Source organism: Chelonia mydas, chromosome 5 (genome assembly GCF_015237465.2).
Source record: "Chelonia mydas isolate rCheMyd1 chromosome 5, rCheMyd1.pri.v2, whole genome shotgun sequence".
Lineage (NCBI taxonomy): Eukaryota > Metazoa > Chordata > Testudines > Cheloniidae > Chelonia > Chelonia mydas.
Genome location: NC_051245.2, coordinates 1,008,640 through 1,033,940, shown reverse-complemented (window position 1 = coordinate 1,033,940; position 25,301 = coordinate 1,008,640). Strand labels below are relative to the sequence as shown.

The following is a 25,301-nucleotide window of genomic DNA, read 5'->3' as shown; positions in this document are numbered from 1 at the left end:
GGGGGATGTAGTGTATTCAGTGAACAGCTGTGACAGTGATTATGTACAGGTGTCATGTCTTGGTGTGACAGTGGTTGTGTGTGGGAGTTGCAGCCAGGTGTGACAGTGATTGTGCACAGTTGTGTCTGGGTGTGACAGTGATTGTGTGTAGGTGTCATGTCTGGGTGTGACTATGATCATGTGCGGGTGTTGCATCGGGTGGGGGGTGACAGTGGTTGTGCAGAGTTGTGTCTGGATGTGACAGTGATTGTGTGTAGGTGTTGTGTCTGGGTGTGACTATGATCATGTGCGGGTGTTGCATCGGGTGGGGGGTGACAGTGATTACGCGCGGGAATTGCATCCAGGGGTGAACGTGGGTGATCATGATTGTGCTTGGGTGTGACAGTGGTTGTGCGTGGGAGTTGTGTCTGGTTGTGAATGGGTGTGACAGTGAGTGTGGGTGAATGGGTGTGCGCGTGCTCCTTTCCTCCTGGAGGAGAGGCGCCTTCGGCCATCTGTGGTACCCTCGCTCCTTGGGCATGGTGAAGCCCTGTCCCTGGTGCCGGGTGCAGTGCCATGACGGACGCCCCTACACAGAGCTACCCAGGGGCACGACCAGGGGTGGTGGATCCTGGCGTCAGAGCCGTGGGACCCCAGCTGGGTGGGAGGGGCAGGGCAGGAACCACGGAGCGGTCACTGGAGCCAAGATTCACAGCCCGTCCCCTGAGCACAGCCCTCGCACCACCGGGCCTCACCCACACAGCCCCCGAGGGCAGCGGGATCTGCCCTGGGGCACTAGGGCCGGGATCCTCCCCCAGCCCGGTGGAGTCTCTGCCCCTGGGGGCAAGTGCTGGGATCCCCCCCAGCCCAGTGGGGGTGTCCTGGGGGGGCTAGTGCACAGGCTGGCAGCTCAGTTCACTGGTCTGAAATCCCTTCCTGGCCATGCGCGTTGGCCTGGCCGGCTGGGCAGAGACCCTGCTGTGCCCCCGGCGCCCCAGGACTGGGAGCAAAGCGTCCTCAGGAGCTGGGCATGGCAGTGGCGGGGCCGGGCCGGCTTGCTCTGTACACACGGCTCAAGGCGCTGCTTGTTGTTATAAATATCCCGTGTGGCGGGGGGGGAGCTGAGGCTTGCTCTGTGGGATTTGGCTGGGGCTCAGGGCTCCTCCCGGGCCCAGGCAGCCCTGCTATTGGTCTGGGCTGCCGGGGGCTCCTGGCCAGGGGCCCACTTGTGGGTTTGGGGAGGGGAGGCAGCTGGTTTCTCTCCGCTCGGCTCTGGGGACGGTCCTGCTCCCAAAGAAAACACCCGGCTGGGTATTTATATCAGCCAGCACGTGGCCAGCCTGCAGCGCGGCGCTGGGCCCAGGCCGTGTGGAGCAGGCGGGTCTGCGTGCCTGGGGGGCGCAGCACGGGGTCGGGGCTGTGTGGATGGTAGGGTGTGTCGGTGTGTATGGGGGTGGCGGGGAGGGAGCACATGCCGGCTGTGGATTTAATGGGGTGGGTGTGAATGTGTTGCACGGCGTGGTGGGTGTGGCAGGCAGCCTCCTGGAGGTGAGGATGTGTCCCACGGGCAGGGCATGGGGTGTGTGTGCAGTGGGGTGCGTCGCAGGGTGTAGGGGGCTGAGTGTGGGGGTGGCAGGCAGCCAGCTGGGGGCGAGGGCATGTCCCAGGGCAGGGTGAGGGGTGAGTGTCACGGGGGCAGTGTGTGTGGAGTGGGGGTGTGTGTGGGGTGTGGCAGCCAGCCAGCTGGGGGCAAGGGCACGTCCCGGGGCAGGGACGCCGACTCCGCAGGCGTGGAGGTGAACACAGGGCAGTGTGGGGAGCAGGTGGGGTGTGTGCTACATGGCTGAGGCCGGCTCCCCCTGGCACAGAGACTGGCAGGAAGGAAGCTGCCTGCCTGGGGCCCAAACTGCAGGGCAGAAAGGGCGGGGAGAGGCTGCTCCTGCAGGGCTGTCTGGACGAACACCTGCCCCCAGCTGGGCCGAGACCCCTGTCTGGGTCACACACAGACCAAGCAGGCAGTGGGAAGTGGTGCAGGAGCCCTGGTTTTACATTCAAGGTCAGCAGCACGGCATGGGGCAATGCCACTCCCCCCACAGGCCCATGGCACCTGCACAGCCCAGAGGAGCCAAACGCAGCTCTCCTGCAGTCTGGTACCACCTGCACCCTGCCCGCCCCGTCCTGCAGAGCTGATCACCCAGCCCTGCGCAGATGAGGAGACCCGGGGTCCAGCACAAGCTTGAAATGATGTGGAGAGAGGCTGCTCCAGCCAGCAGGAACTGCAATGGAGAAGGCTCTCACACTCGCAGCAGGAGACTATAGGGGAAGCCTGGGGGAGGGAGGAGGGGAGCAGAGAGCAAGGGCAGGTCAATGTACGTCCACAGATGGCTGTCCTCCTTGTCCAGTCGGGCGCAATGCTCTGCTTGGCTCCTATCATCCACCCCAGAGGTGGCTGCATTTCAGTGCTGCTGTGTGGAGTTTGTGAAGCACCTGCTATGCATACAGGTGTGCTGCACAGCACTGCGTGGGTTTGGCGCCTTTCTGACAGCTGAAGAGGCCTGGCAGGAGTTTTTGCTTTGCAGGCAGGTCCCATGTGGGTGACAGGGTGGGGTGGGGTGGGGTGAGGCAGGGACTCTCAGAGAGCCTGCTCTGACACTTTGCTTTTCTTCACACCTCTCTGGCCAGGCCTACATTGCAGACCTAGATCAGGGGTGCGCAGGGCTGTGAGAAATCCACCCCCCTGAGCCACACACGTACACCGACCTGACCCCTGTGTAGACAGCGCGTCGGCGATGGCAGAGTTTCTGCCGGCACAGCTACCACCTCTCGCGGAAGTGGGTTAACTACGCGGCCGGGAGAAGCTGTCTCGTCGGCTTCCAGCGTCTTCACTACAGTGCTGCAATTCTGTGGGCAGGCTGCAGCCCCTTCCCCAGATAGTAGGGAGCGCTCCCCACTGCCTGGCAGTCCTCCAGCCAAGGAAGATGGAGGAGGCTGGGCAGGTCCGAGCTGTGTAGGGGAAACCAAGGAGCTAAAGGCTTTCACCTTCCGGGCCTCCCAGGCCCAGCAGAAGGACATTAAAGAACAAGCCCACAAGTCCCAAAGCATGAGCCCTGCCCCCGAATACCCTGGAGGGCACCTTCACGCCTGGCTTCCAGTTTGTTCCCTGCTCGGCTCTCACCTGCCGGAGAGAGGCCCCGGCTCAGCCCCAAGCGAGACTTTCTGGAAAGTTTGAGCAAGATCCCTTCAACCTGAAGATCCTGCTGCTGGGTCCAGTCAGCCGCACGCAGCCGCGGGCCGGGCTGCAGCAGATCATTCCAGCCTCTGTACGCTGCTGCCTGTTGAAAGGATCCCATTTGCCTTAGAGCCGATGGCTTGCCTGGCTTTCCTTACTGGAGTGAGGGAGGCCCGGGCCTCAGAGCAGGGCTGCTCACAGCTGGGCTACTGGCGCAGCTGGAGGCCGCAGGCAGCGTACGGGTGCCATCGGGTGCTGCACAGGCAAGTGGCCCGAAACAGCACCTGCCCCGCAGCACGCCCAGCCGAGGCTAAAACAAGAGGCAGGGGGTGGGTGTGCTGGGGACAGTGCCACCACACCCCAGGGCTGCAGGCGCCCATCCCAGCACCCTGCCCTTCCCTGGGCTCTGCAAGCTGGGCAGAGACATTGTCACTGCGCCATCAGTAGGGTTCAGAGTTAACAAGGGGAAGGGACTGGTTTCCCCCCACCCTGGCCCAAACACAGCCAGGGCTATGTCCTGCTGCAACAGCCACAGCTTGGCCACGCCCCTTCCTGCCGAACCGGCTCATTGACCCCGCCCCTTCCCGCCTGGCCCCGCCCACCAGTCCCACCCCTTCCCGCCTGGCCCCGCCCACCAGTCCCGTCCTTTCCCCATGGCCCCGCCCACCAGCCCCGCCCCTTCCCGCCTGGCCCCGCCCCTTTCCCGCCTGGCCCCGCCCTGCCCGGCGGCTCCAAGACGGGTCTTTGCAGAAGGGGGCGGGGCCCAGCTGAAGCCGGGGCCGAGGGAGGAGGGGTCGCTGGAGCCCCGCCCCCCGAGCCCACGCGGGGGGAGGGGGTCGTGCTGAAGTCAGACCCTCGCCCGGCAGCCGCCCAATGGGAGGTGCTTCTTAGATGGCACGTGCTCCGTTCAGCCAATGGGCGGGTGGCGTCCCGTCGCTTAGGAGACAGGGCCGGTGGGGCCTCAGCGCATGCGCCCTCGGAAGGCTCGCCCCACGCTGTTTACTGTCCCCATGGAGACAGCGAGGCTGACTGCGCAGGCGCAGAAGTGATTGGCAGACCCGAGATGGAGCGAGAGCGGCCGCGCGAGGACGGGAGCCCGCAGGGGTGAGGGGGCGATGCCAGGGTCACGGGGTCATGGGTGGGGTCAGAGTTCAAATGGATCAAAGGTAGCGCTGTGTGGGGGCTGGCGTTGGGCCAAGGGCAGGTGGGGGCGGGGCACGGGGGAAGTGGGGGCAGGGCCCAGTGTTGGGGGCGGGGCCTGGGGCGGGGAACAGGGCAGGTGGGGGCGGGGCCTGGTGCGGGGAACAGGGCAGGTGGGGGCGTGGCCTGGTGCGGGGAACAGGGCAGGTGGGGGCGGGGCCTGGTGCGGGGGACAGGGCAGGTGGGGGCGGGGCCTGGTGCGGGGAACAGGGCAGGTGGGGGCGGGGCCTGGTGCGGGGAACAGGGCACGTGGGGGCGGGGCCTGGTGTGGGGAACAGGGCAGGTGGGAGTGGGGCCTGGTGCGGGGAACAGGGCAGGTGGGGGCGGGGCTTGGGGCGGGGGACAGGGCACGTGGGGGCGTGGCCTGGTGTGGGGCACAGGGCAGGTGGGGGGCGTGGCTTGGTGTGGGGAACGGGGAAGGTGGGGGCGTGGCTTGGTGTGGGGAACAGGGCACATGGGGGCGTGGCCTGGTGTGGGGCACAGGGGACGTGGGGGCGTGGCCTGGTGTGGAGGACAGGGCAGGTGGGGGCGTGGCCTGGTGTGGAGGACAGGGCACATGGGGGCGTGGCCTGGTGTGGGGCACAGGGGACGTGGGGGCGTGGCCTGGTGTGGAGAACAGGGCAGGTGGGGGCGTGGCCTGGTGTGGAGGACTGGGCACGTGGGGGCGTGGCCTGGTGTGGGGAACAGGGAAGGTGGGGGCATGGCTTGGTGTGGAGGACAGGGCAGGTGGGGGCGTGGCCTGGTGTGGAGGACAGGGCACATGGGGGCGTGGCCTGGTGTGGGGCACAGGGGGCGTGGCCTGGTGTGGGGCACAGGGCACGTGGAGGCGGGGCCTGGTGTGGGGCACAGAGCATGAGAAGGGCAGGGCCTAGGCATGTGTGGGATTTAGGGTCAGGGTGTCAGGAGTATCTGGAGATGGGGCATGAGCTGGGCTGGATCAAGCCGCAGGGGCCCGGCCACCACAGCACAACTTCAGCTTTCATTTAAAGAAGGGAAGTTTCTGGCTCTTGCAGCCATAAAGTAAAGCTTGACACTGACCCAGGGTGAGCGTTGCAGCGATGCTGCCTGCGTCTGCAGAGAGCCTGAGCTGATCGCTCTGAGAGGGGGGAGCTGGGACTGGTGGAATCGATGCAGCCCTGTCTGCCTGAGTCTGAGACGATTGCTGTGATAGGGGGAAGTTCCCTATGCATCTCAGTGGGGTGTTAGATGCTCTGCCAGCCCCACCCCAGCAGAGGGATCTGATCGTAGCAGATGGGGAATAGCACAGGGACATGGCTCCTATCAAAGCAGATATCTCAGAAGCTGGGGTTGTGAATGCTGGGGGATCTCCTTGCTGCTACCGTGTGTCACAGACCCACAGGACTGGAACTGTGTCACCAGCTTTGGAACAGTCTCTAGGAGGAGCCCGTCAGTGGGCCAGACCCCTGGGAGGTCTCACTCTTCCTCTGGCTTCACCACCTCTTGAGGCTGGACCTCTGGGCCCGCAGCCCCCCTGCTCCACCCCATGAGCTCCGTTCAGTGAGTCCCACTGAGACAGAGCCCAGTGGAGACCTGTCCACTCCACAGGGATTAATGCAGCTCGCCCAGCATCTGCAGTGACACTCCCACAGCGCTGCCAGAGCCGTCGGGTCGATCAGTCACCTGGACACAGCACAGGGAGCCCTTAGGGTAGCCCAGAGAACTGACGGTTGGAGCATCGTCCAGTCTGGTCAGCCCAGAGCCCAGCCAAGCTGTAGGGAACCCGTTGGGCAGTAGTGCAAGTAGAAATCATTTCTTGCTGGTACTGCACTCACGGGAGGGACACAAGGGGTGGGGAGCATGTGACCTCCCCATGTGACCCTCCATGTGACTCCTCCCTGCTCCACCCCCAGCCTGGGGCCCCCACACTCTCCCCATCCCCTCCGACACCCCCCTTTGTATATACAAACATCAACATGCTTAACTACTCACTTTCCCCCAACATATGTAGTATTCAGTCTGTTTATGTGGAATATGGGAGTTGGGTGAGGAGCCATTCCAACACATGTATGACTTATTAAAAGACAAATTTTAAGTAGAATTGTATCCTAAACTGCTTTATTGTATTGTACCCAAACATTGTATTTCAATGGGGGTTCAACTTCCTTTATAGGAACACACTTCTGAAACTCTTACCAGTCCACAAAAGTGGTCCATAGTCATGCAAATAGTCCCATTGTCTTCAATGGAACTGATCAAATGATTAAGGGTTTACAGGATTAGGTTCCAAGTTTGTAAGAACATAAGAACGGCCATACTGGGTCAGACCAAAGGTCCATCCAGCCCAGGATCCTGTCTGCCAACAGTGGCCAATGCCAGGTGCCCCAGAGGGAGTGACCCTAACAGGTAATGATCAAGGGATCTCTCTCCTGCCATCCATCTCCACCCTCTGACAAACAGAGGGACACCATTCCTTACCCATCCTGGCGAATAGCCATTAATGGACTCGCTTCCATGAATTTATCCAGTTCTCTTTTAAACCCTGTTATAGTCCTAGCCTTCACAACCTCCTCAGGCAAGGTGTTCCACAGGTTGACTGTGCGCTGTGTGAAGAAGAACTTCCTTTTATTTGTTTTAAACCTGCTGCCCATTAATTTCATTTGGTGGCCCCTAGTTCTTATATTATGGGAACAAGTAAATAACTTTTCCATATTCACTTTCTCCACACCACTCATGATTTTATAGACCTCTATCATATCCCCCCTTAGTCTCCTCTTTTCCAAGCTGAAAAGTCCTAGCCTCTTTAATCTCTCCTCATATGGGACCCATTCCAAACCCCTAATCATTTTAGTTGCCCTTCTCTGAACCTTTTCTAATGCCAGTCTATCTTTTTTGAGATGAGGGGACCACATCTGTACACACAATTCAAGATGTGGGAGTACCATGGATTTATATAAGGGCAATAAGATGTTCTCCGTCTTATTCTCTATCCCTTTTTGTAAATTGTTCTGGACGAAACTGACAATGCCTGAACTGTCAGATCAGAAGGAGCTTCATTTGAATAAAGGTGGGCAGATGTGTGATGTCTTAGCTCCGTTGCTAAGATGAGGAACGTATTGTCAGCAAAGTTCTTGGCAGATTCCTGAGGCAGCTGGTTTAAGGCTGTCAGTGTCCGGCATTAGACTCTTCACTTATAGTTCTCTCACCCACAAAGCTGGAAAATGAGGCATTTGTTTTCTTTGTTTTGCTGCTCCAGTTCCAGTTAACGAAATGCATGTTAGACTAGTTTGGCTGCAAAGAAGAATTCTTTGTACACTGGGGACAACACCTGATTCCCGTCAGGCTGCAGAACTGGGCTGACATCAGAATCCAAACATCCTCTGGTCAGTGCAAGCAGAGGCATTCCTCGAATGATTTGGACTTGATGTGATGCAGTATGGACGTCATGGATAATTCAGACCAGTGGGGAGAAACAGAATCAAAAACACTGTTTAAACACTGTCCATCCTCCCCCCACCCCCTTGAGGACTCCTGACTTTGTTGAAGTTTGTTAGCATATGTATTGTGCTGTTAAAGTCATTTAAAGAATGAATGCCCTCCCTAACAGCATTCTGCTCCTTTAAGGAGAGAGTGCCGCCCCACTCCCCCTCCGGAGTGGCGGCGGCTAGCTCCAAGGCTTTCCAGTACACTGTACCCGCTCAAAATCTCTTGCCAGTACTGGAGGGTACCGCCCTACTTGCACTCCTGCCCTGTCTCACCATCTGACCTCGTAGGTCAGACTCCAGGCAGAGCCACGCTCCTGGCAGCTCTGATCCCCCATCTCACACCTCCCCAGTCCTTTGTTCTCCAGCTGGGAAAAGTTGCTCAGCCTCCCTGCTGAGAGATGGGGAAATCCCGATCCCTCTGGGGCCTTGGTCACTGGGAGTCAATGTCTGAGGGATTGGAGTTGCCATTGTTTTGTCAAATGCTCTACTGATGAGGGGACCAAGGCCCAGACAGCTTGGTGACACACACACCTGTGTCTCTTAGCCCGCCCTAGACCAAACAGCCCTTTGCTACCCACTTGGCAATGATGCAGCACACAGGGGAAACTGAGGCACACAGGACTCTAAAAAATATTACAGGTTTCAGAGTAACAGCCATGTTAGTCTATATTTGCAAAAAGAAAAGGAGTACTTGTGGCACCTTAGAGACTAACCAATTTATTTGAGCATAAGCTTTCGTGAGCTACAGCATCCGATGAAGTGAGCTATAGCTCACAAAAATATTACAGAAAATTCCAATTTCCTCACACCCTGCCTCTCCAGGAGGGAACAGGAAACCCTGGTGCTCCTGAAGGGAGAGGGGCCCTGCTGCAGCTCCTGCCTCATTGTGGGGGAGAACGGGATCCCTGCCACCACCATTGTTCTGAGGATGGCGGGACCAGAGTGGGGAGGGCCATAGCGTGGGGCAAGGCTGCACAGGTAGAGCCCCAGGGACCTCTGCATCAAGGTGCACCTAGGCCCTGGTCTTGCTGGGTCTCTGGGTTGGGCCAAGGGTGAGATGGCGTTTGCTGTGGAGAGTAGACATTGATTGTGAGCCCATTGCGCTGGGACTACAGTGTAAATGACAGCACTTTCTCCTTCCTCGTACGACAGCTCCTCTCTCACAGAGCAAGCCTTGCTGCACAGCCAGGGAGAGCTGCCAGTGAGAAACGGAGAGATGCCATCCAGTGTGGCTGAGATGCCGCCCTGCCACAGAGAGCTGTCGCCCTGCGTGGCAGAGATGCCTGGAGAAATGCCACCCAACAAGGCTGAGATGGAGCCCTGTCTGGTTGAGATGCCACCCTGCCATGGAGAGCCGGGGGGCAGCCTTGGAATGCTGCTGCCCTGCATGGCCAAAATGCTGCCCAGCAAGGCTGAGATGCCTGAGGAGCAACCGCGGCTTGAGTCCCGAGGGAAATGCCTTGTCCATAACTGGCAGGAGGAGGTAATCCCCCATCTGTTTGCAGCAAAGCAGCTGCCTGCTAGTATTTACACAACAGCACAGACAATGCCACATTGATGCAAAGCACTGTGATGTCCCTACATAACTGCCCCGTGGCCACCAGCCTGGCACCACCCCACCCTGGTATGCTGCATCAGCCCAATGGCCCAGCTAGGCCACTATCTCCCCATCTCCTGCACTCTGCATCAGGGCCCATCTAGCCTGATACCCGCCCCTCCCTGTACAGGTCAGACCAATGCCTAGTGTCTGCCTGAGTCTGTAGGCCCCTGCGGCTGCTGCTGCTGCGGGCTCCCCAAGACTCTGGTCAGTGTCATGGCTGCTTCGCCCTCCCTATGAGCAGTGGGGGTAGTATGGAGTCCTGTGGCAGTGTCTTGTGCTGAATGGTGCCGGTGGCTTGGAGCCAGTCCTGGTGGGAAGTCACATTTATCAGACACTCCCCAGGCAGAGTTTGGTAGGACCCACCATCCTGCCTGCTGCCCGGGGCCGTAACCTCCACTCAGGCACCTCTCTAGGTCCTCACACCCAGGCTAGGTCTACATCTTGCTGATCCTTTCTGCATCCCATCTGGAAGCCCCAGTCTTTCCTGTCCATCCACACAGCGAAAGCTCTCCTCCGGGATCCCAGTGCCTCGCATCCCTCTCTCTGGCCTTGACAGTGCAGTCCTGCCCCACTCGGATCCATTCGGAATGCGGCTAGCCAGGTCCTTCTCCTAGCCCGTCACTTGCCCTGCATCACCCCTCCACTGGCTCCCCCGGCCAGCCTAAGCTGCCTGTCTGTACTTTCAAGGCCCCACATAGCTGATCTCCACCCAACCTAACATCTCATTCATTATTGAAATGTCAACATCAGCGCCCCCCCCCCCCCCGGACAGGGCTGGCAGCGTGCGTATGGTCCCAACCCTGTACACTCAGCACCGGCCAGGATGGGCTTCCCTGTGGGGGTCCTATCCTCCCAATAGCCCCAGTGCCTGCCATGATAAGAGTCGCTGGGAGTGTGGGGATTGGCCCTTTGTGTTCAGAGGCTCAAAGGAGCTGTGTCTTTTATGCTATGGCAACACTTAACACACTCATCAGGCCCATCCTGGCTCAGTGAATTGAGTTCCAGGGTGGGAGGGTCCAGTACCCTGATGCCAGTTTTACATCATAAATCCTAGACTCCAGTGTGATCATCCAGTCCGACCCCCTGCACAGCACGGGCCCTAGGACCGGCCCGACCCCCTGCACAGCGCGGGCCCTAGGACTGGTCTGAACCTCTGCACAGCACGGGCCCTAGGACCGGCCCGACCCCCTGCACAGCGCGGACCCTAGGACTGGTCTGAACCTCTGCACAGCACGGGCCCTAGGACCGGCCCGACCCCCTGCACAGCACAGGCCATAGGACCAGTGTGACCCCCTCTGCGGCACGGGCCCTAGGACCGGCCCGACCTGCGGTCTAACAGCGGCTGGAGAACTTCTCTGGATTAATTCCTGTTTGAAGGAGAGCAGCTTTTAGGAAAACATCCTATCTTGGGTTACAAGGGTCAGTGATGGAGCATCCCCCACGATGCTCAGTAAATGGCTCCAATGGTTAATTCCCCTCACTGCGAAACACTTACAGTCCCTGTCTGAATGTGTCTGGCTTCAACTGCCAGCTGCTGGATCACGTTACGCCTTACTCTGCTAGACTGAAGAGCCACTAGTCAATATTTGTTCCCCTTGTGGATACCTGCAGACTGTAAAGGAGGCGCCCAGGGGTGCTGGCATAGGAGGGGTCACTGGGGCTCGTAGCAGGGGGATCTGAGGGAGAGAGAGGAACAGTGGGGTGTGACCCCCAGTGGAGGGCAGGGACGGGCTGGACAGTTTGATGCCATCTGCACCTTTTTCCTTCCCCAGGGTCAAGGGCTGGTTTCCCTCTTCCCCTTTTGAGAGTGTCTCTGGCGAGTCCTCGAGTTCTGGACCCTGCAGGAGAGAGTGCCCCCGTCTCAGTCCCTGCTCCACCCTGCGGTCACTGAGCTGCTGCTCTCAGGGCTCCTGCTGGGCTCTGGTGTTGGTGGGAGGCTGTGTCTGTGCAGCACGTCTCGCTGCGAGGAGGGGTCTGCATGGCCCTGGCCCTGGCCCTGTGGCGGCCCCCGCTGAGGGCACAGTCCTGGCATTAGCAGGCGTTGGCACAGCAGCACTGTGTCTTGGAGCTCCTCGGGGATTGGGGGAGCAGAGGAAGCTGGAGAAGGAGCTGGGCTTGGGGTGAGCCACCCTCAGAGCTGTCCCCTTGGCAGGCTGCCTCGCTGGGTGCTGCAGTCTCCACAGGCCGCGCTGCCCTACAGGCGTTGAGGGAAGCCGTGCCCTTTGGTGTGGGAGGCTGGGGCCAGGGCTGGCTGTGCCCTCCCCACCCTGGACTTCGTGCTGCTGCTGCTTGTTTCCAGAGAGCCACGAACGAGCTGGACCAAGTGCCGAGTCCAGAGCTGGGCAGCGAGGGCTTCTTCTACCGGCACGGCCACCGCGGGCTGCTCACCCTCCAGCTCCTCACGCAGCTGGCTGACAGCACCACCATGAAGGATTCCTACCGCAGCCCCCGAAGGACTGGGCTGCCTGGGAGAGGTGAGGCCTTGGGGCCTGGAGCAGCTGGGCAAGGGGGGGCAGGGATGTGGTTCCATGTGCTCCAGTGTGGAGGTGGGGTGGTGCAGCACCCTGGGCCACTCACCTGTCCCTGTGCTCTGGGGCTGGTCTCTGCCCCATTGGCCCACCCAGGGGCCTGCAGGCTCAGTCTCTGCCTGTGGGGACAGGCCCCATTGCCAAGTCCCAGAGGGGCTGGATGGGACTGGCAGTGCTTGTCTGTGGAAGGGTGAGCGCCCCACCCCCGCCATGGCAGCCCCCATCCCTGTCCCACAGGCAGGGAGCCCACCTGGCTTGGGGGCAGTAACAGTATCAGGCAGTCTTAGCACTTTTCCTCCAGGCAGCACCCAAGCTTTTTGTAGCTGTGTATGCAGGGCTCACTTACCCACCACTGGAATGCAGCTGCCTCTGGGGTGGGGCATGCCAGCTGTTTAACAGCCCCACAGCAACACAGCCATTTGGGACAGGAAACGAAGACTTCAGCACACAGTTCAAGCTGTACCATGGTGGTCAGGCCCTGACTGTCTAGCTGTGTGAGGCGGCACGATGCCCCAGCATCCCGTGGGGGCAGGAGGGGTGAGTAGGGATGCAGCAGGCCTGGCCTGTGCTCCGTGCTGCTGTCATGCTGTGTACCGGCCCCTGCCTCCCTGGCCAGCTAGTCCCCCATGTCTCAGGCTGGCCCACGGTGCTCCTCGCGGGCTCGTGCTCATGGGCTGCTGTCAAGTTTCCTTCCCCACTCTGAACTCAAGGGTACAGATGTGGAGACCTGCATGAAAACCTCCTAAGCTTACTTTTACCAGCTTAGGTTAAAACTTCCCCAAGGTACAAACTATTTTACCTTTTGCCTTTGGACTTTATTGCTGCCACCAACAAACGTCTAACTGGGATATTTTATTGGGAAAGAATTCATTTGGAAACGTCTTTCCCCCCAAAATCCTCCCAAACCCTACACCCCCTTTCCTGGGGAAGGCTTGATAAAAATCCTCACCAATTTGCATAGGTAATCACGGATCCAAACCCTTGGATCTTAAGAACAATGAAAAAACAATCAGATTCTTAAAAGAAGAATTTTAATAGAAGAAAAAGTAAAAGAATCACCTCTGTAAAATCAGGATGGTAAATACCTTACATGGTAATTAGATTCAAAACATAGAGAATCCCTCTAGGCAAAACCTTAATTTACAAAAAAAAAAAAAAAAACCCCACAAAAACAGGAATCTACATTCCATTCAGCACAGCTTATTTTCTCAGCCATTTAAAGAAAACAGAATCTAACACATCTCTAGCTAGATTACTTACTAAGTTCTAAGACTCTGTTCCTGTTCTGTCCCCCTTTGTTTTTCTCCCTCCTCCCAGCTTTTGAAAGTATCTTGTCTCCTCATTGGTCATTTTGGTCAGGTGCCAGCGAGGTTATCCTAGCTTCTTAACCCTTCACAGTTGAAAGTGTTTTTCCTCTGGCCAGGAGGGATTTTAAAGGTGTTTACCCTTCCCTTTGTATTTATGACTGTCACGGAGTGTGGGGGAGTCCAGGCCCTGCACCCCTCTTCCTGGGATTCACTGAGACTCTCAGCCAGCCAGTAAAACAGAAGGTTTATTGGACAACAGGAACACAGTCCAAAACAGAGCTTGTGGATACACCCAGGACCCCTCAGTCAAGTCCTTCTGGGGGAGCAGGGAGCTTAGACCCCAGCCCTGGGGTTCCCTGTCTTCCTCCACCCAGGCCCAAACTGAAAACTAAACCCTCCTAGCAGCTCCCTCCTGCAGCCTGTCTTCACATTCCTGGGGCAGAGGTGTTACCTCCCCCTCCCCCTCCTGGCTCAGGTGACAGGCTCTCAGGTCTCCCATCCCCAGGGCACATTCCCAGGTCAACACTTCACCCCTCCCTGCTGCCTCACATCCTCACAATGACACACCCTCCCCCAATCACAGATAGGGTGAAACAATGGCTGTGATTTTTTCCTGGAGCTCTAGGAGAAAACAGAGTTAATAAGACACATGCACCTCTAAATATACTACCAAGTATAACAATATTTTCTACATCTCAAGGACGATTTTAACCAGTTGATTCTGGGAAACTTTCACGGGAGAGTGCATCAGCCACTTTGTTAGAAGCTCCTGAGATGTGTTGGATGTCGAAATCAAAATCTTGGAGAGCTAAACTCCAGCGAATAAGTTTTTTGTTATTTCCCGTGGCTGTATGAAGCCACTGTAGCGCAACATGGTCGGTTTGCAGGTGGAAACGCCGTCCCCAAACATATGGGCGTAGCTTTTCCAGAGCTTAGACAATGGCATAACATTCTTTTTCACTGACTGACCAGTTGCTTTCCCTCTGAGACAGCTTCTTGCTGAGAAACACTACAGGGTGGAATTCTTGATCTGGTCCTTCCTGCATTTAAACTGCTCCCACACCACGCTCGGACGCATCTGCGGTTACTAGGAACAGTTTGTCAAAGTCTGGGGCCCTTAGTACAGGGTCAGACATGAGTGTCGCTTTAAGCTGGTTAAAGGCCTTCTGACACTCTTCAGTCCACCGAATGGCATTTGGCTGTTTCTTTTTGGTTAGGTCTGCCAGTGGGGCGGTGATTTGGCTGTATTGCAGTACAAATCGCCTGTAATAACCAGCCAAGCCTAAGAAGGATTGAACCTGTTTCTTTGACTTTGGGACAGGCCACTTTTGGATAGCATCCCCTTTGGCCTGTAGGGGGCTGATAGTTCCTTGACCCACCTTGTGTCCAAGGTAAGTCACTCTGTTCAGGCCTATTTGACACTTCTTAGCCTTAACAGTTAGTCCTGCCTCCCTTATGCGCTCGAAGACTTTTTGTAGATGTTCCAGGTGTTCTGCCCAGGAATCCGAAAATATGGCCACATCGTCAAGGTAGGCGACTGCGTATTCTCCTAATCCCGCAAGGAGACCGTCTACAAGTCTTTGGAAGGTGGCGGCTGCATTCCGCAGCCCGAAAGGGAGTACATTAAATTCATACAGCCCGACATGGGTGGTGAAGGCTGACCTTTCCTTGGCGGATTCATCTAGCGGTACCTGCCAGTACCCCTTGGTTAAGTCCAAGGTAGAGATGAACTGGGCCCGTCCCAGTTTCTCTAATAGTTCATCTGTGCGTGGCATTGGATAGTTGTCGGGGCGAGTTACAGCATTTAGCTTACGGTAGTCCACGCAAAAAACGTATTTCCCCATCTGGTTTGGGAACTAGAACCACTGGAGATGCCCATGCACTGCCAGAGGGGCGGATTACCCCCATCTGTAACATATCCTGGATCTCCCGTTCTATAGCAGTTTTAGCTTGAGGAGACACCCGGTAAGGTTGGACTTTAATTGGGTGAGCATTACCTGTGTCAATGGAGTGGTATGCCCGGTCAGTCAGTCCGAGGGTGGCTAAGAACGCCGGCACGTAGCTAGCGCACAGCTCCTGGATCTGCTGTCGCTGCTTACACCCAAGGGTCATGGAGAGGTTCACCTCTTCCACCCCACCAGCACTTTTCCCTTCCTAGTAGACACCTTCAGGCCACTCAGCGTCGTCTCCTCCCTGGGCTGTAAACTGACAAACCTTTAATTCTCTGGAATAAAAGGGCTTTAGAGAATTAATATGGTACACCTTAGGCTTTTGGTTGGAGGTGGGGAATGCTATGAGATAATTAACAGCTCCCAGGCGCTCCTGGACCGTGAATGGCCCTTCCCATGACGGTTCTATTTTATGGGCCTGGAGCGCCCTTAAGACCATGACCTGGTCTCCTACTTTGAAGGAACGCTCTCTGGCATGTTTATCATACTAGGCTTTTTGCTCTTTTTGAGCATCCTGTAGGTTTTCTTTAGCAAGGGCTAGAGAGGTTCGGAGGGTGTTTTGTAGATTGGTTACAAAGTCCAGAATGTTAGTTCCTGGAGAAGGTGTAAATCCCTCCCATTGCTGCTTCACCAACTGTAATGGCCCCTTAACCTCGCAGCCATATATAAGTTCAAATGGTGAAAACCGTAAACTGGGATGTGGTACAGCTCTGTGGGCAAAGAGCAACTGCTGCAACACTAGGTCCCAATCATTGGAGTGCTCATTTACGAATTTACGTATCATGGCCCCCAAGTTCCATTAAACTTCTCCACCAGGCCATTTATTTGATGATGGTAAGGAGTGGCAACCAAGTGATTTACCCCATGAGCTTTCCAAAGGCATTCCATAGTTCCTGCTAGGAAGTTAATTCCTGCATCTGTGAGGATGTCAGAGGGCCAACCTACCCTGGCAAAAATGTCTGCTAGTGCCTGGCACACACTTTTAGCCCTGGTGTTGCTTAGAGCTACTGCTTCCGGCCATTGGGTGGCAAAATCCATGAAAGTCAGTATGTACTGCTTTCCTTTGGGTGTCTTTTTCGGAAAAGGACCCAGAATATCCACAGCTACTAGCTGAAGTGGAACCTCAGTGATGGGAAGTGGCTGGAGAGGGGGTTTGACCTGGTCTTGGGGTTTTCCCACTCTTTGGCATACCTCACAGGACCGGACATAGGTAGAAACATCTTTTCCCATTCCCTCCCAGTGGAATGACCTCCCCAACCGGTCTTTGGTCCTGTTCACCCCAGCATGGCCACTAGGGTGATTGTGGGCTAAGCTCAAGAGCTTGGCCCGGTACTTAGTTGGAACTACCAACTGTCTCTGAGGATGCCAGTCTTCCTGGTGTCCACCAGAAAGTTTCCTTTTATAAAAGTCCTCTTTCTACAACAAACTTGGATCGATTAGAAGAGCTGAGAGGCGGTGGGTTTCTCCGTGCCGCCATCCAAGCTCTCTGGAGGCTTTCATCTGCTTCCTGTTCGGTCTGGAACTGTTCCCTTGATGCTGGAGACATCAGTTCCTCATTGGATTGTGGACCTAGGCTTGGCGCCTCTGGAAGCGATGTAGGGGATGGGGCTGTTTCCGTTGACTGTGAACCGCTCTCCGCTGGTGCACTATGTTGGGGTTCAGGCTCCGGCTGAGCCTCTTGTGTAGGGTTATCGGCTGCTGCCGGTTCAGGTTCGGTGGGGCCCTCTGGTGTTGGGGTTGCAAGTACTGGATTCAGTGCTGGCAATGGGTCTGGTGCTGGTTGTTCTGCCGGTTCCGGTTCTGGGACTGGTTCCGTCTGGGTCTCTGGGACTGGATCCACTACTGCTGTTGCAGACATTGGCCTGGGGTCTGGGTCCATCACCTCTGACCGGGTCCTGGTAGAAGTTTCCGGAACAGAGCTAGGCGCGACAGCTTGCTTAGCCTGGCTGCGGGTGACCATTCCCACCCTCTTGGCTAGCTTCACACGATTGGCCAAGTCTTCCCCCAGCAGCATGGGATGGGATAATCACCACAGACTGCAAAAGTCCACGTTCCTAACCAGCCTTTGTACTGGACAGGCAACTTGGCTGTAGGCAAATTGAAAGAGTTGGACTTGAAAGGTTGAATCATCACTTGGATCTCTGGGTTGATTAAATTGGGGTCCACTAAGGAAGCATGGATAGCCGACACTTGTGCTCCAGTGTCCCTCCACGCGGTGACCTTCTTCCCGCCCGCACTCACAGTTTCCCTCCGCTCTGAAGGTATCTGGGAGGTATCTGGGCCTGAGGACCTCTGGTGTGATTCTGGTGCAATGAACTGTAATCTGTTTGGGGTTCTTGGGGCAGTTGGCCTTTACATGCCCCGGCTCGTTACATTTAAAACATCGTCCAGCTGACGGGTCACAGGGGCGAGGTGAGTTGCTGGAGAATGGTGTGGCGGGACGATAAGGTGGCTGGAGGGTTCCTTGGGCGGTAGGTGGGGCCTTGGGCTGCCCCTGGTAGTAGGGTGTGGTCTGAGGTTGTCCCTTCTGGTATCCGCTCCAATTGCGACCAGTTTTTTTTTTTCTGCCCCCTCCACTCATTTGGCTCCAATCTCCCCCGCCTCAGTTACAGTTTTGGGCTTCCCATTTAGGATGTATCTTTCTATTTCGTCAGGAACACCCTCTAAGAACTGCTCCATTTGCATTAGGAAGGACAAATCTTCTGCAGATTTAACACTTGCTCCTGATATCCAGGCATCCCAATGTTTCACAATGTGGTAGGCATGTCGGGTAAATGACACGTCTGGTTTCCACCTTAGGGCTCTGAATCGCCGATGGGAATGCTCGGGGGTTAGCCCCATTCTGACTCTTACCTTGGTTTTAAACAGTTCATACTGGTTCATGTGGTCCTTAGGCATTTCAGCCGCCACCTCAGCTAAGGGTCCACTGAGCTGCGACCTCAGCTCTACCATGTATTGGTCTGTAGGGATGCTGTACCCAAGGCAGGCCTTTTCGAAGTTTTCTAAGAAGGCCTCAGTATCATCGCCTGCCTTGTAGGTGGGGAACTTTCTGGGATGGGAAGGGGTACCTGGAGAAGGATTGCTAGGGTTTGTTTATATATTCCGCTGAGCCTTTGCCTTCTCCATCTCCAGTGCATGCTTCCTCTCTTTTTCCTTCTCCTCCAGTTCTTTGTTCCTTGCCTCCATTATTTTTCCCCCTTGCCTCTATTTCCCTCCTGTGGGCAGCCTTCATTTCTTTTTCCCTGGCCGTGTGTGCATCCATCTCCATCCGTATTAGTTCTGTCCGTCTTTAATGTTCCTTTTGTTTTTCCTCAGCCTCAAATCTGGCTAATTCCAGCTTTTGTTGAACAGTGCAGTCTGTCATCCTAACCTCTCTGTTTTTAACTAACTTTACACCCAAGAGTTAGAAAGAAAACAAACAAAAAAACCTTGGCTTGTAAAATTTTGCTGTGCAGTCCGGATACCTAGGTTCTCTGATAGTGATTGTCAGCCTACTGAGAAATCCTTAAAAAAAACAACCTAACACCTTTGTCTCCAAATTGAAAATTGAAAGGCAAATAGGCAGAAAACCCCTCTAGTTCCTCTTAGGAAAAAAAGACAAACTTCTTCAGGTCCGTGAAGACTTGTGAATTTCCCTGCAGGAGGTGAACTACCCTGCCTTTAGGTAGAGAAAACTCCAGCTCACAAAAGACAATTTCCTTTTGTCTCTGCTCTGGCCCCCAAGCGGAGGAAAAAAAAACAACCCTTTAACTGCTTTCAGCTGAAAACCTGCTTTCCAGCAGCCCAAAGGAAAAAAAATTCCCTTTTTAAAATCTGTGCTTCTGGTTCAAAAAATCTCAAATTGATCTCAAAGTGATTTCAAGTTAATCCCACCACTCTGCCACCATGTCAAGATTCGTACCCCACTCTGAACGCTAGGGTACAGATGTGGGGACTTGCATGAAAACCTCCTAAGCTTACTTTTACCAGCTTTGGTTAAAACTTCCCCAAGGTACAAACTATTTTAGCTTTTGCCCTTGTACTTTATCGCTGCCACCACCAAACGTCTAGCAGATATATAACTGTGAAAGAGCCTGCTTGGAAACGTCTTTCCCCCCCAAATCCTCCCAAACCCTACACCCCCTTTCCTGGGGAAGGCTTGATAAAAATCCTCACCAATTTGCATAGATGATCACAGACCCAAACCCTTGGATCTTAAGAACAATGAAAAAGCAATCAGATTCTTAAAAGAAGAATTTTAATAGAAGAAAAAGTAAAAGAATCATCTCTGTAACTCAGGATGGTAAATACCTTACAGGGTAATTAGATTCAAAACACAGAAAATCCCTCTGGGTAAAACCTTAAGTTACAAAAAGACACAAAAACAGGAATATCCATTCCATTCAGCACGGCTATTTTCTCAGCCATTTAAAGAAAACAGAATCTAACGCATCTCTAGCTAGATTACTTACTGAGTTCTAAGACTCCATTCCTGTTCTGTCCCCAGCCAAAGCATCACCCAGACCGAGAGAGAGGCTTTGTTTCTCCCTCCCCCCAGCTTTTGAAAGTATCTTGTCTCCTCATTGGTCATTTTGGTCAGGTGCCAGCGAGGTTATCCTAGCTTCTTAACCCTTCGCAGGTGAAAGTGTTTTTCCTCTGGCCAGGAGGGATTTAAAGGTGTTTACCCTTCCCTTTATATTTATGACAGCTCCCCTGAGAGGCAGCTGCAGGCCCTGCTTGCGGCTGGGCAGGATGACTCGCTCTGGATCTCAGGCGCCTGGCGCTGTATCTGTGGGTCGAGCTTGCTGCCCTTCCCTATCTGGCCATGGTGCTCCCTGTGCCTCGCGGGCTGCCCGTGTGTTTTCTCTTGGCCTCCCAGCCCTCTCCCCAGCCTGCCCCACACCGCTGCCTTGGCAGGGGCTCTGACTCCAGGGGCTGCAGTACAGTGCCCAGGCCAGTCCCCAGGCACTGACGTGCCCCGTCTCTCCCTGCAGGGCAGCGGGAGGCCATGCTGGAGTTAATGCTGTACCAGAAATACAGGTGAGCCTGCTGCCCTTTCCCTGCCCATGCTCAGGCTCCCAGCAGGGAGGGCGGGTAGGGCAGTGAGGGGCTGGCAATGAGCAGGCTGCTCCCCAGCCAAGCTCTTCTCCCTGGAGCTTCCTCGCTCTCCCCAGGCCCCTAGCTCAGCTGAGCCGTGCAGGGAGCAGGGCCCCGTCTCGGGAGGCGCCTGTGCCTGGCAGCCACGGGGGAAGTGCCAGCTGCACTGGGCACTCTGGCTGGGTCTACGCTGCAGGGGGAGATGGATCTCCAGCCCGGGGAGCAGCCCTTGCCAGCCCGCTGAGAATCGCAGTGTGGACAAGTGGCAGAGGCTTGGGCTACCCACCCGAGCTCTAGCCCGCCTGCCCCCGGGGGCCGTGTGGCCTCCGACTGAGTCTCCGCTGGCGCTGCAGCGTGTCCATTGCTGTCTCAGCGTGCTGGCCGGAGTCCCGCTAGCAGAGTCCGTCCCCCGGCGGGGAGGCTGGCTGCCAGCTGCGGCAGAGACGCGAGCGCTGAGCAGCCGGTGCGGGAGAGGAGCCTGTGGAAACGCCCCCGATGTGCTGCTTGGCTGAGGGCTGCTAGCTCGCTGCCCTGGCACTGCCAACATTCCTGTGCCTCCTGCCCCTGCTGGGCGCTGCTTGTCCTGGATTCCCGCCCCCAGCCCTGGGTATGGCCCCCACAGAGTGCCACAGCTCCTGTAGTCTCATTTGGCTCTGCCAGCCCCTGGTTGTGGTTTCCCAGGGCGCTCTATGGGGCCAGGGAAGGGGTCCTGATATCCAGGTCCTGATCTCTGAGGTGCTGGGGGAGCCAGATTGGGGGCAGGGGCTGGGGAGGGGTTGTGTCTGTCTCACACGCAGTGTTATCCCGCATACCTAGAGCCCCAGACCGGAAAGACCCCTCCTGAGGCTGCCCGGCCCAGACGGGTGCTCAGCCTGGAGGGGGGTTATGAGACACTTGGCTGGTCCAGGCCCCACCAGGTGAGCGCTCAGCGTGGCCCAGACTCCGGCAGTGCCGGGTGCCTGTCTGGACTGCAGCACCCCTGCGGGGCGGCTGTCGGGCTCACTGAGGTGGGTCACTGCTGCAAAGGGCCTGGGGCCATGCCGGCTGGTTCCTGGTTCAGCCCAACACATGCTGACCCCAGCCAGAGGCGAGTCCGGCTCAGATTCAGGCCTGAGGCCTCCTTGTTCCTCGCCTGCGCCCTGTGCTGAGCCGCTGGGCTGCGTCATGCTCCAGGCCTGGGGGGTTTCCTGTTGCTTTTCCTTTGTGATAGCGTCTGGGGCCCATGTGCTGGCCCGCTCCCCCGGGCCCTGTGATAAGGGAAGCCATTGTTGTGAGCCTGGGAAAGCAGAGGCAGCAGGAGAGATTAGGAGCCTGGGGTGCAGCGCTCCCCACAGGGGCAGTGTGAACAGGCGGGGGCCAGGGGAGCACTGGGGTACCAGTTCTAGCCAATGCCCAGGGGGAGGGAAACGCCCGGGTGGCCATGGGCCTGGCTGGGGGGTGGCAGCTGGAGGCCGAGGAGGGGCAGAGGCTGCTAAATGCTGGTGGGGTGTCCCAGCTGGCCCATGGAGCCCCGGAGAGGGACTGTTCTTGGGGGGCGCAGGGGATGGCCAGCGGCTTTGGGCGCCTGACTAGTGGGAGCCCTGGGGGCACGGCCCAGCCAGGGCCTGCGTGATGCTGCAGGGGCACTGGCTTGCCAGAACAGAGAGGACGTCGGCCTTGCCCCCAGGCTCCGGCCAGCCCCTGGGAGGCTGCCGGCCAGCCCCTGGGAGGCTGCCGGCCAGCCTGACATGCACCACTCTGCTGCTTCCCCAGCCAGCGCCCTGCAGCCGGCGCCCGCGTGGGCACCAGGGCAGAGCCACGCCCTGCTCCCGAGCACATTAACACTCCCCCCGCTCCACCACCCTTGTGAGGGGGCGGGGCTCTTCACAGACTCCTCCCCTGGGGTGGGGCCAGGTGAGAACTCTGGGCAGGCTCCTCCCCGTGGGGCGGGGCTCTTTGCAGCTTGGGTCCCTTGTGGTTGCAGAACTTTCCCACGGGGCCCACTGGCTGGGCCAGGGTGGCAGGTGCCAGGGGAGCCGGTGGGCGCTGGAGCCCCGTCCCTCGGTAACCCCAGCGTCTCTCTGCAGGAAGGAGACCCTGACAGAGCTTTACCCTCCCGCCGGGCCCATGGAGTCACTCTCCACCACCCACCAGGACTACTGCAAGGAGGGCTTCCGGGCTGAGCTGCCGCCCCCCACCAGGGTGAGACCTGGGCCCAGGGCTCTGCACCGTCAGCCACCCCCAGCGTCGCTGCTCAGCCTGCAGGGAAAGGAGGGGGGTACAGGGTGGGTGGGATAGTGACTGGTCCATGGACTGGGGCGGGGAGGAGCTGGGCAGAGTGGGTAGCTGGATGGGCATATGGCAGGGTTCATGACCAGGGCAGGGACCTGCCACCTGCCTTCTCCCAGCTGAGGTGATTCAGCCCCTGCTGTTCCTGGCGCTCGGCATCACAGCCAGCACGGACGGGCTGAGCTGCAGGCTCAAGTGCTGCCCACTCGGTAGTGCCCCCCGCGTGGGTGGTGCCCTCGGGGAGGCTGGGACTTGCCATGGCCATGGAGACTCCCCTGTGGGGTCCTCAGGCAGGGCAAGCCAAGCGCCCATCGCAGGAGCACGGGAAGCCTTGGGGGATGCAGCTCCCTGCTGATGGGCACGCTCTGCCTTTGTGCTTCTCCCAGCCCCATGACTATCGCCTGGAGCAGCCCCACACCTTCTGGCTGGAGAGCGCCCGCCAGCTGCCTGTAAGTACCCCCGGTCTGCGCCAGCCAGGCTGTCTGCGGGCAGCGAGCGAGTGCCCAGCAGCTCAGCCGTTCCCACCTGCATCCCGTGTGGCTGCTGGCAGGGCTGGGCCTGACCCAACAGACTGGCAGCCACCCCCGCGGGCAGGGGCGTGGAGTGACTCCTGCTCCTCTCCTCAGCATGCCTCTGGGCCCGTCCCCCCAGCCGGGGGCCCTGCCATGTCTGCCCCGTCCCCCCAGCCGGGGGCCCTGCCGCCTCTGGGCCCGTCCCCCCAGCCGGGGGCCCTCCCTGGAAGTCCTGCTCTGTTCACCTGGGACGTTGTCCAATTCCTCTTCTTTCAGGGCGTCTCCAACATCCGTACCGGTGACACCCCCTTTAGGAGGAACGCAACCTTCACCACCCCCATCAGCGAGTACCTGGACCAGCCCATGCCCTATGCCCCAGAGAACTACCCCAAACTCTAGGCCCTGCAGAGCAATAAAGAGTGGATGGGACCGTCTGGCTGGTGTGACGCTGGGGGCTCCGCACTGGGCTGGAGGGATGCTGCTTGTGCATTGGGGTAGGGCGCACGGCAGGTACGGCCGGAGTGAGCTGCAGCAGGCTCGGGGTACTCGGGCATGGACTTGGGCCCCAGGCACCACTACCCCCTCACCTGTGCATTTTAGGGGGGGGGATGAGGTGCTGTGCTAAGCCAGGGCCCTGACAGCATTCTGGGCTGCCCCCCTTTAGCAGGGCCTGTTAGCCCTGCCTGCCCAGTGATCCCAGCTGCAGCAGGCCACGGAGCCTGGGTGAGCTGGAGCTTGGCCAGGGGGGGCATTGTCCTGGGCAAGGGGCTCCTGTCCCAGCCATTTCTGGCCTGGGGCCAGGGCCTCCCCAGAGCCCCCTCCCTGCAGGAGTCTCATGCAGCTGTGCGGGGCAGTAGCAGGCAGATCTACAGGGCAGGGATGGCTGCCCACTGGGGCCGGCAGGGCCCAGCCCTCGCTCTGGCGCCATTGGGGCTGGCGGAGGCAGCAGCTGCTGCCATCAGGCCATGGGGTGGCAGGTTTGCTGAGCTCCTTGCAGCTCTGGGGTTGGTGCAAGAAACTGCAGCACAGGGTGGGGTACCAGAGCTGCCAGCTAAGCCCTGCCTCCCATGGGCACAGACAGCAACATGAGCCTGCACAGGGCTCGCCCATCCTCGCTCTCCTGGCATCATGGGCGGGGGATGGGGCAGCACAGCAGAGCCCACCCCTGCTGGCCCCCCATGGGACAGACCAGACCTGCGAGCCTCTCCTCGTCAGTCATGTGCTCCAGCCCCCTAATCATTTTCGTTGCCCTCCGCTGAACCCTCTCCAATTTGTCCCCCTCCCTCCTGGAGTGGGGGGTCCAAAACTGGACGCAGTACTCCAGGTGAGGCCTCACCAATCATAGAATATCAGGGTTGGAAGGGACCTCAGGAGGTCATCTAGTCCAACCCCCTGCTCAAAACAGGACCAATCCCCAATTAAATCATCCCAGCCAGGGCTTTGTCAAGCCTGACCTTAAAAACTTCTAAGGAAGGAGATTCTACCACCTCCCTAGGTAATGCATTCCAGTGTTTCACCACCCTGTTCGTGAAAAAGTTTTTCCTAATATCCAACCTAAACCTCCCCCACTGCAACTTGAGACCATTACTCCTCGTTCTGTCATCTGCTACCATTGAGAACAGTCTAGAGCCATCCTCTTTGGAACCCCCTTTCAGGTAGTTCAAAGCAGCTATCAAATCCCCCCTCATTCTTCTCTTCCGTAGACTAAACATTCCCAGTTCCCTCAGCCTCTCCTCATAAGTCATGTGTTCCAGACCCCTAATCATTTTTGTTGCCCTTCGCTGGACTCTTTCCAATTTATCCACATCCTTCTTGTAGTGTGGGGCCCAAAACTGGACACAGTACTCCAGATGAGGCCTCACCAATGTCGAATAGAGGGGAACGATCACGTCCCTCGATCTGCTGGCTATGCCCCTACTTATACATCCCAAAATGCCATTGGCCTTCTTGGCAACAAGGGCACACTGCTGACTCATATCCAGCTTCTCGTCCACTGTCACCCCTAGGTCCTTTTCTGCAGAACTGCTGCCGAGCCATTTGGTCCCTAGTCTGTAGCGGTGCATTGGGTTCTTCCGTCCTAAGTGCAGGACCCTGCACTTATCCTTATTGAACCTCATCAGATTTCTTTTGGCCCAATCCTCCAATTTGTCTAGGTCCCTCTGTATCCTATCCCTGCCCTACAGCGTATCTACCACTCCTCCCAGTTTAGT

The 25,301-nt window shown here is 57.5% G+C and overlaps 1 protein-coding gene across 1 annotated transcript; it reads left to right on the top strand.

The window, feature by feature from the left end:
• Window positions 1–4,094: 4,094 nt before the first annotated feature.
• Window positions 4,095–23,525, top strand: SPAG8 (sperm associated antigen 8). Its single transcript, XM_037902937.2, has 7 exons — window positions 4,095–4,312; window positions 9,004–9,334; window positions 11,751–11,925; window positions 20,209–20,254; window positions 22,378–22,492; window positions 22,966–23,028; window positions 23,368–23,525. Exons 1-7 carry the CDS (start codon window positions 4,272–4,274, stop codon window positions 23,488–23,490), a joined length of 894 nt encoding a protein of 297 aa, XP_037758865.1. The 5' UTR covers window positions 4,095–4,271; the 3' UTR covers window positions 23,491–23,525.
• The last annotated feature ends 1,776 nt before the right edge of the window (window positions 23,526–25,301 follow it).

Excerpts from the sequence above, each read along its gene's own strand:
- SPAG8 (XM_037902937.2), top strand. The coding sequence starts at position 4,272 with ATGGAGCGAGAGCGGCCGCGCGAGGACGGGAGCCCGCAGGG. Across the intron at positions 20,255-22,377 it reads ATGCTGTACCAGAAATACAG|GAAGGAGACCCTGACAGAGC; the intron begins GTGAGCCTGCTG and ends GTCTCTCTGCAG. Across the intron at positions 23,029-23,367 it reads AGAGCGCCCGCCAGCTGCCT|GGCGTCTCCAACATCCGTAC; the intron begins GTAAGTACCCCC and ends CTCTTCTTTCAG.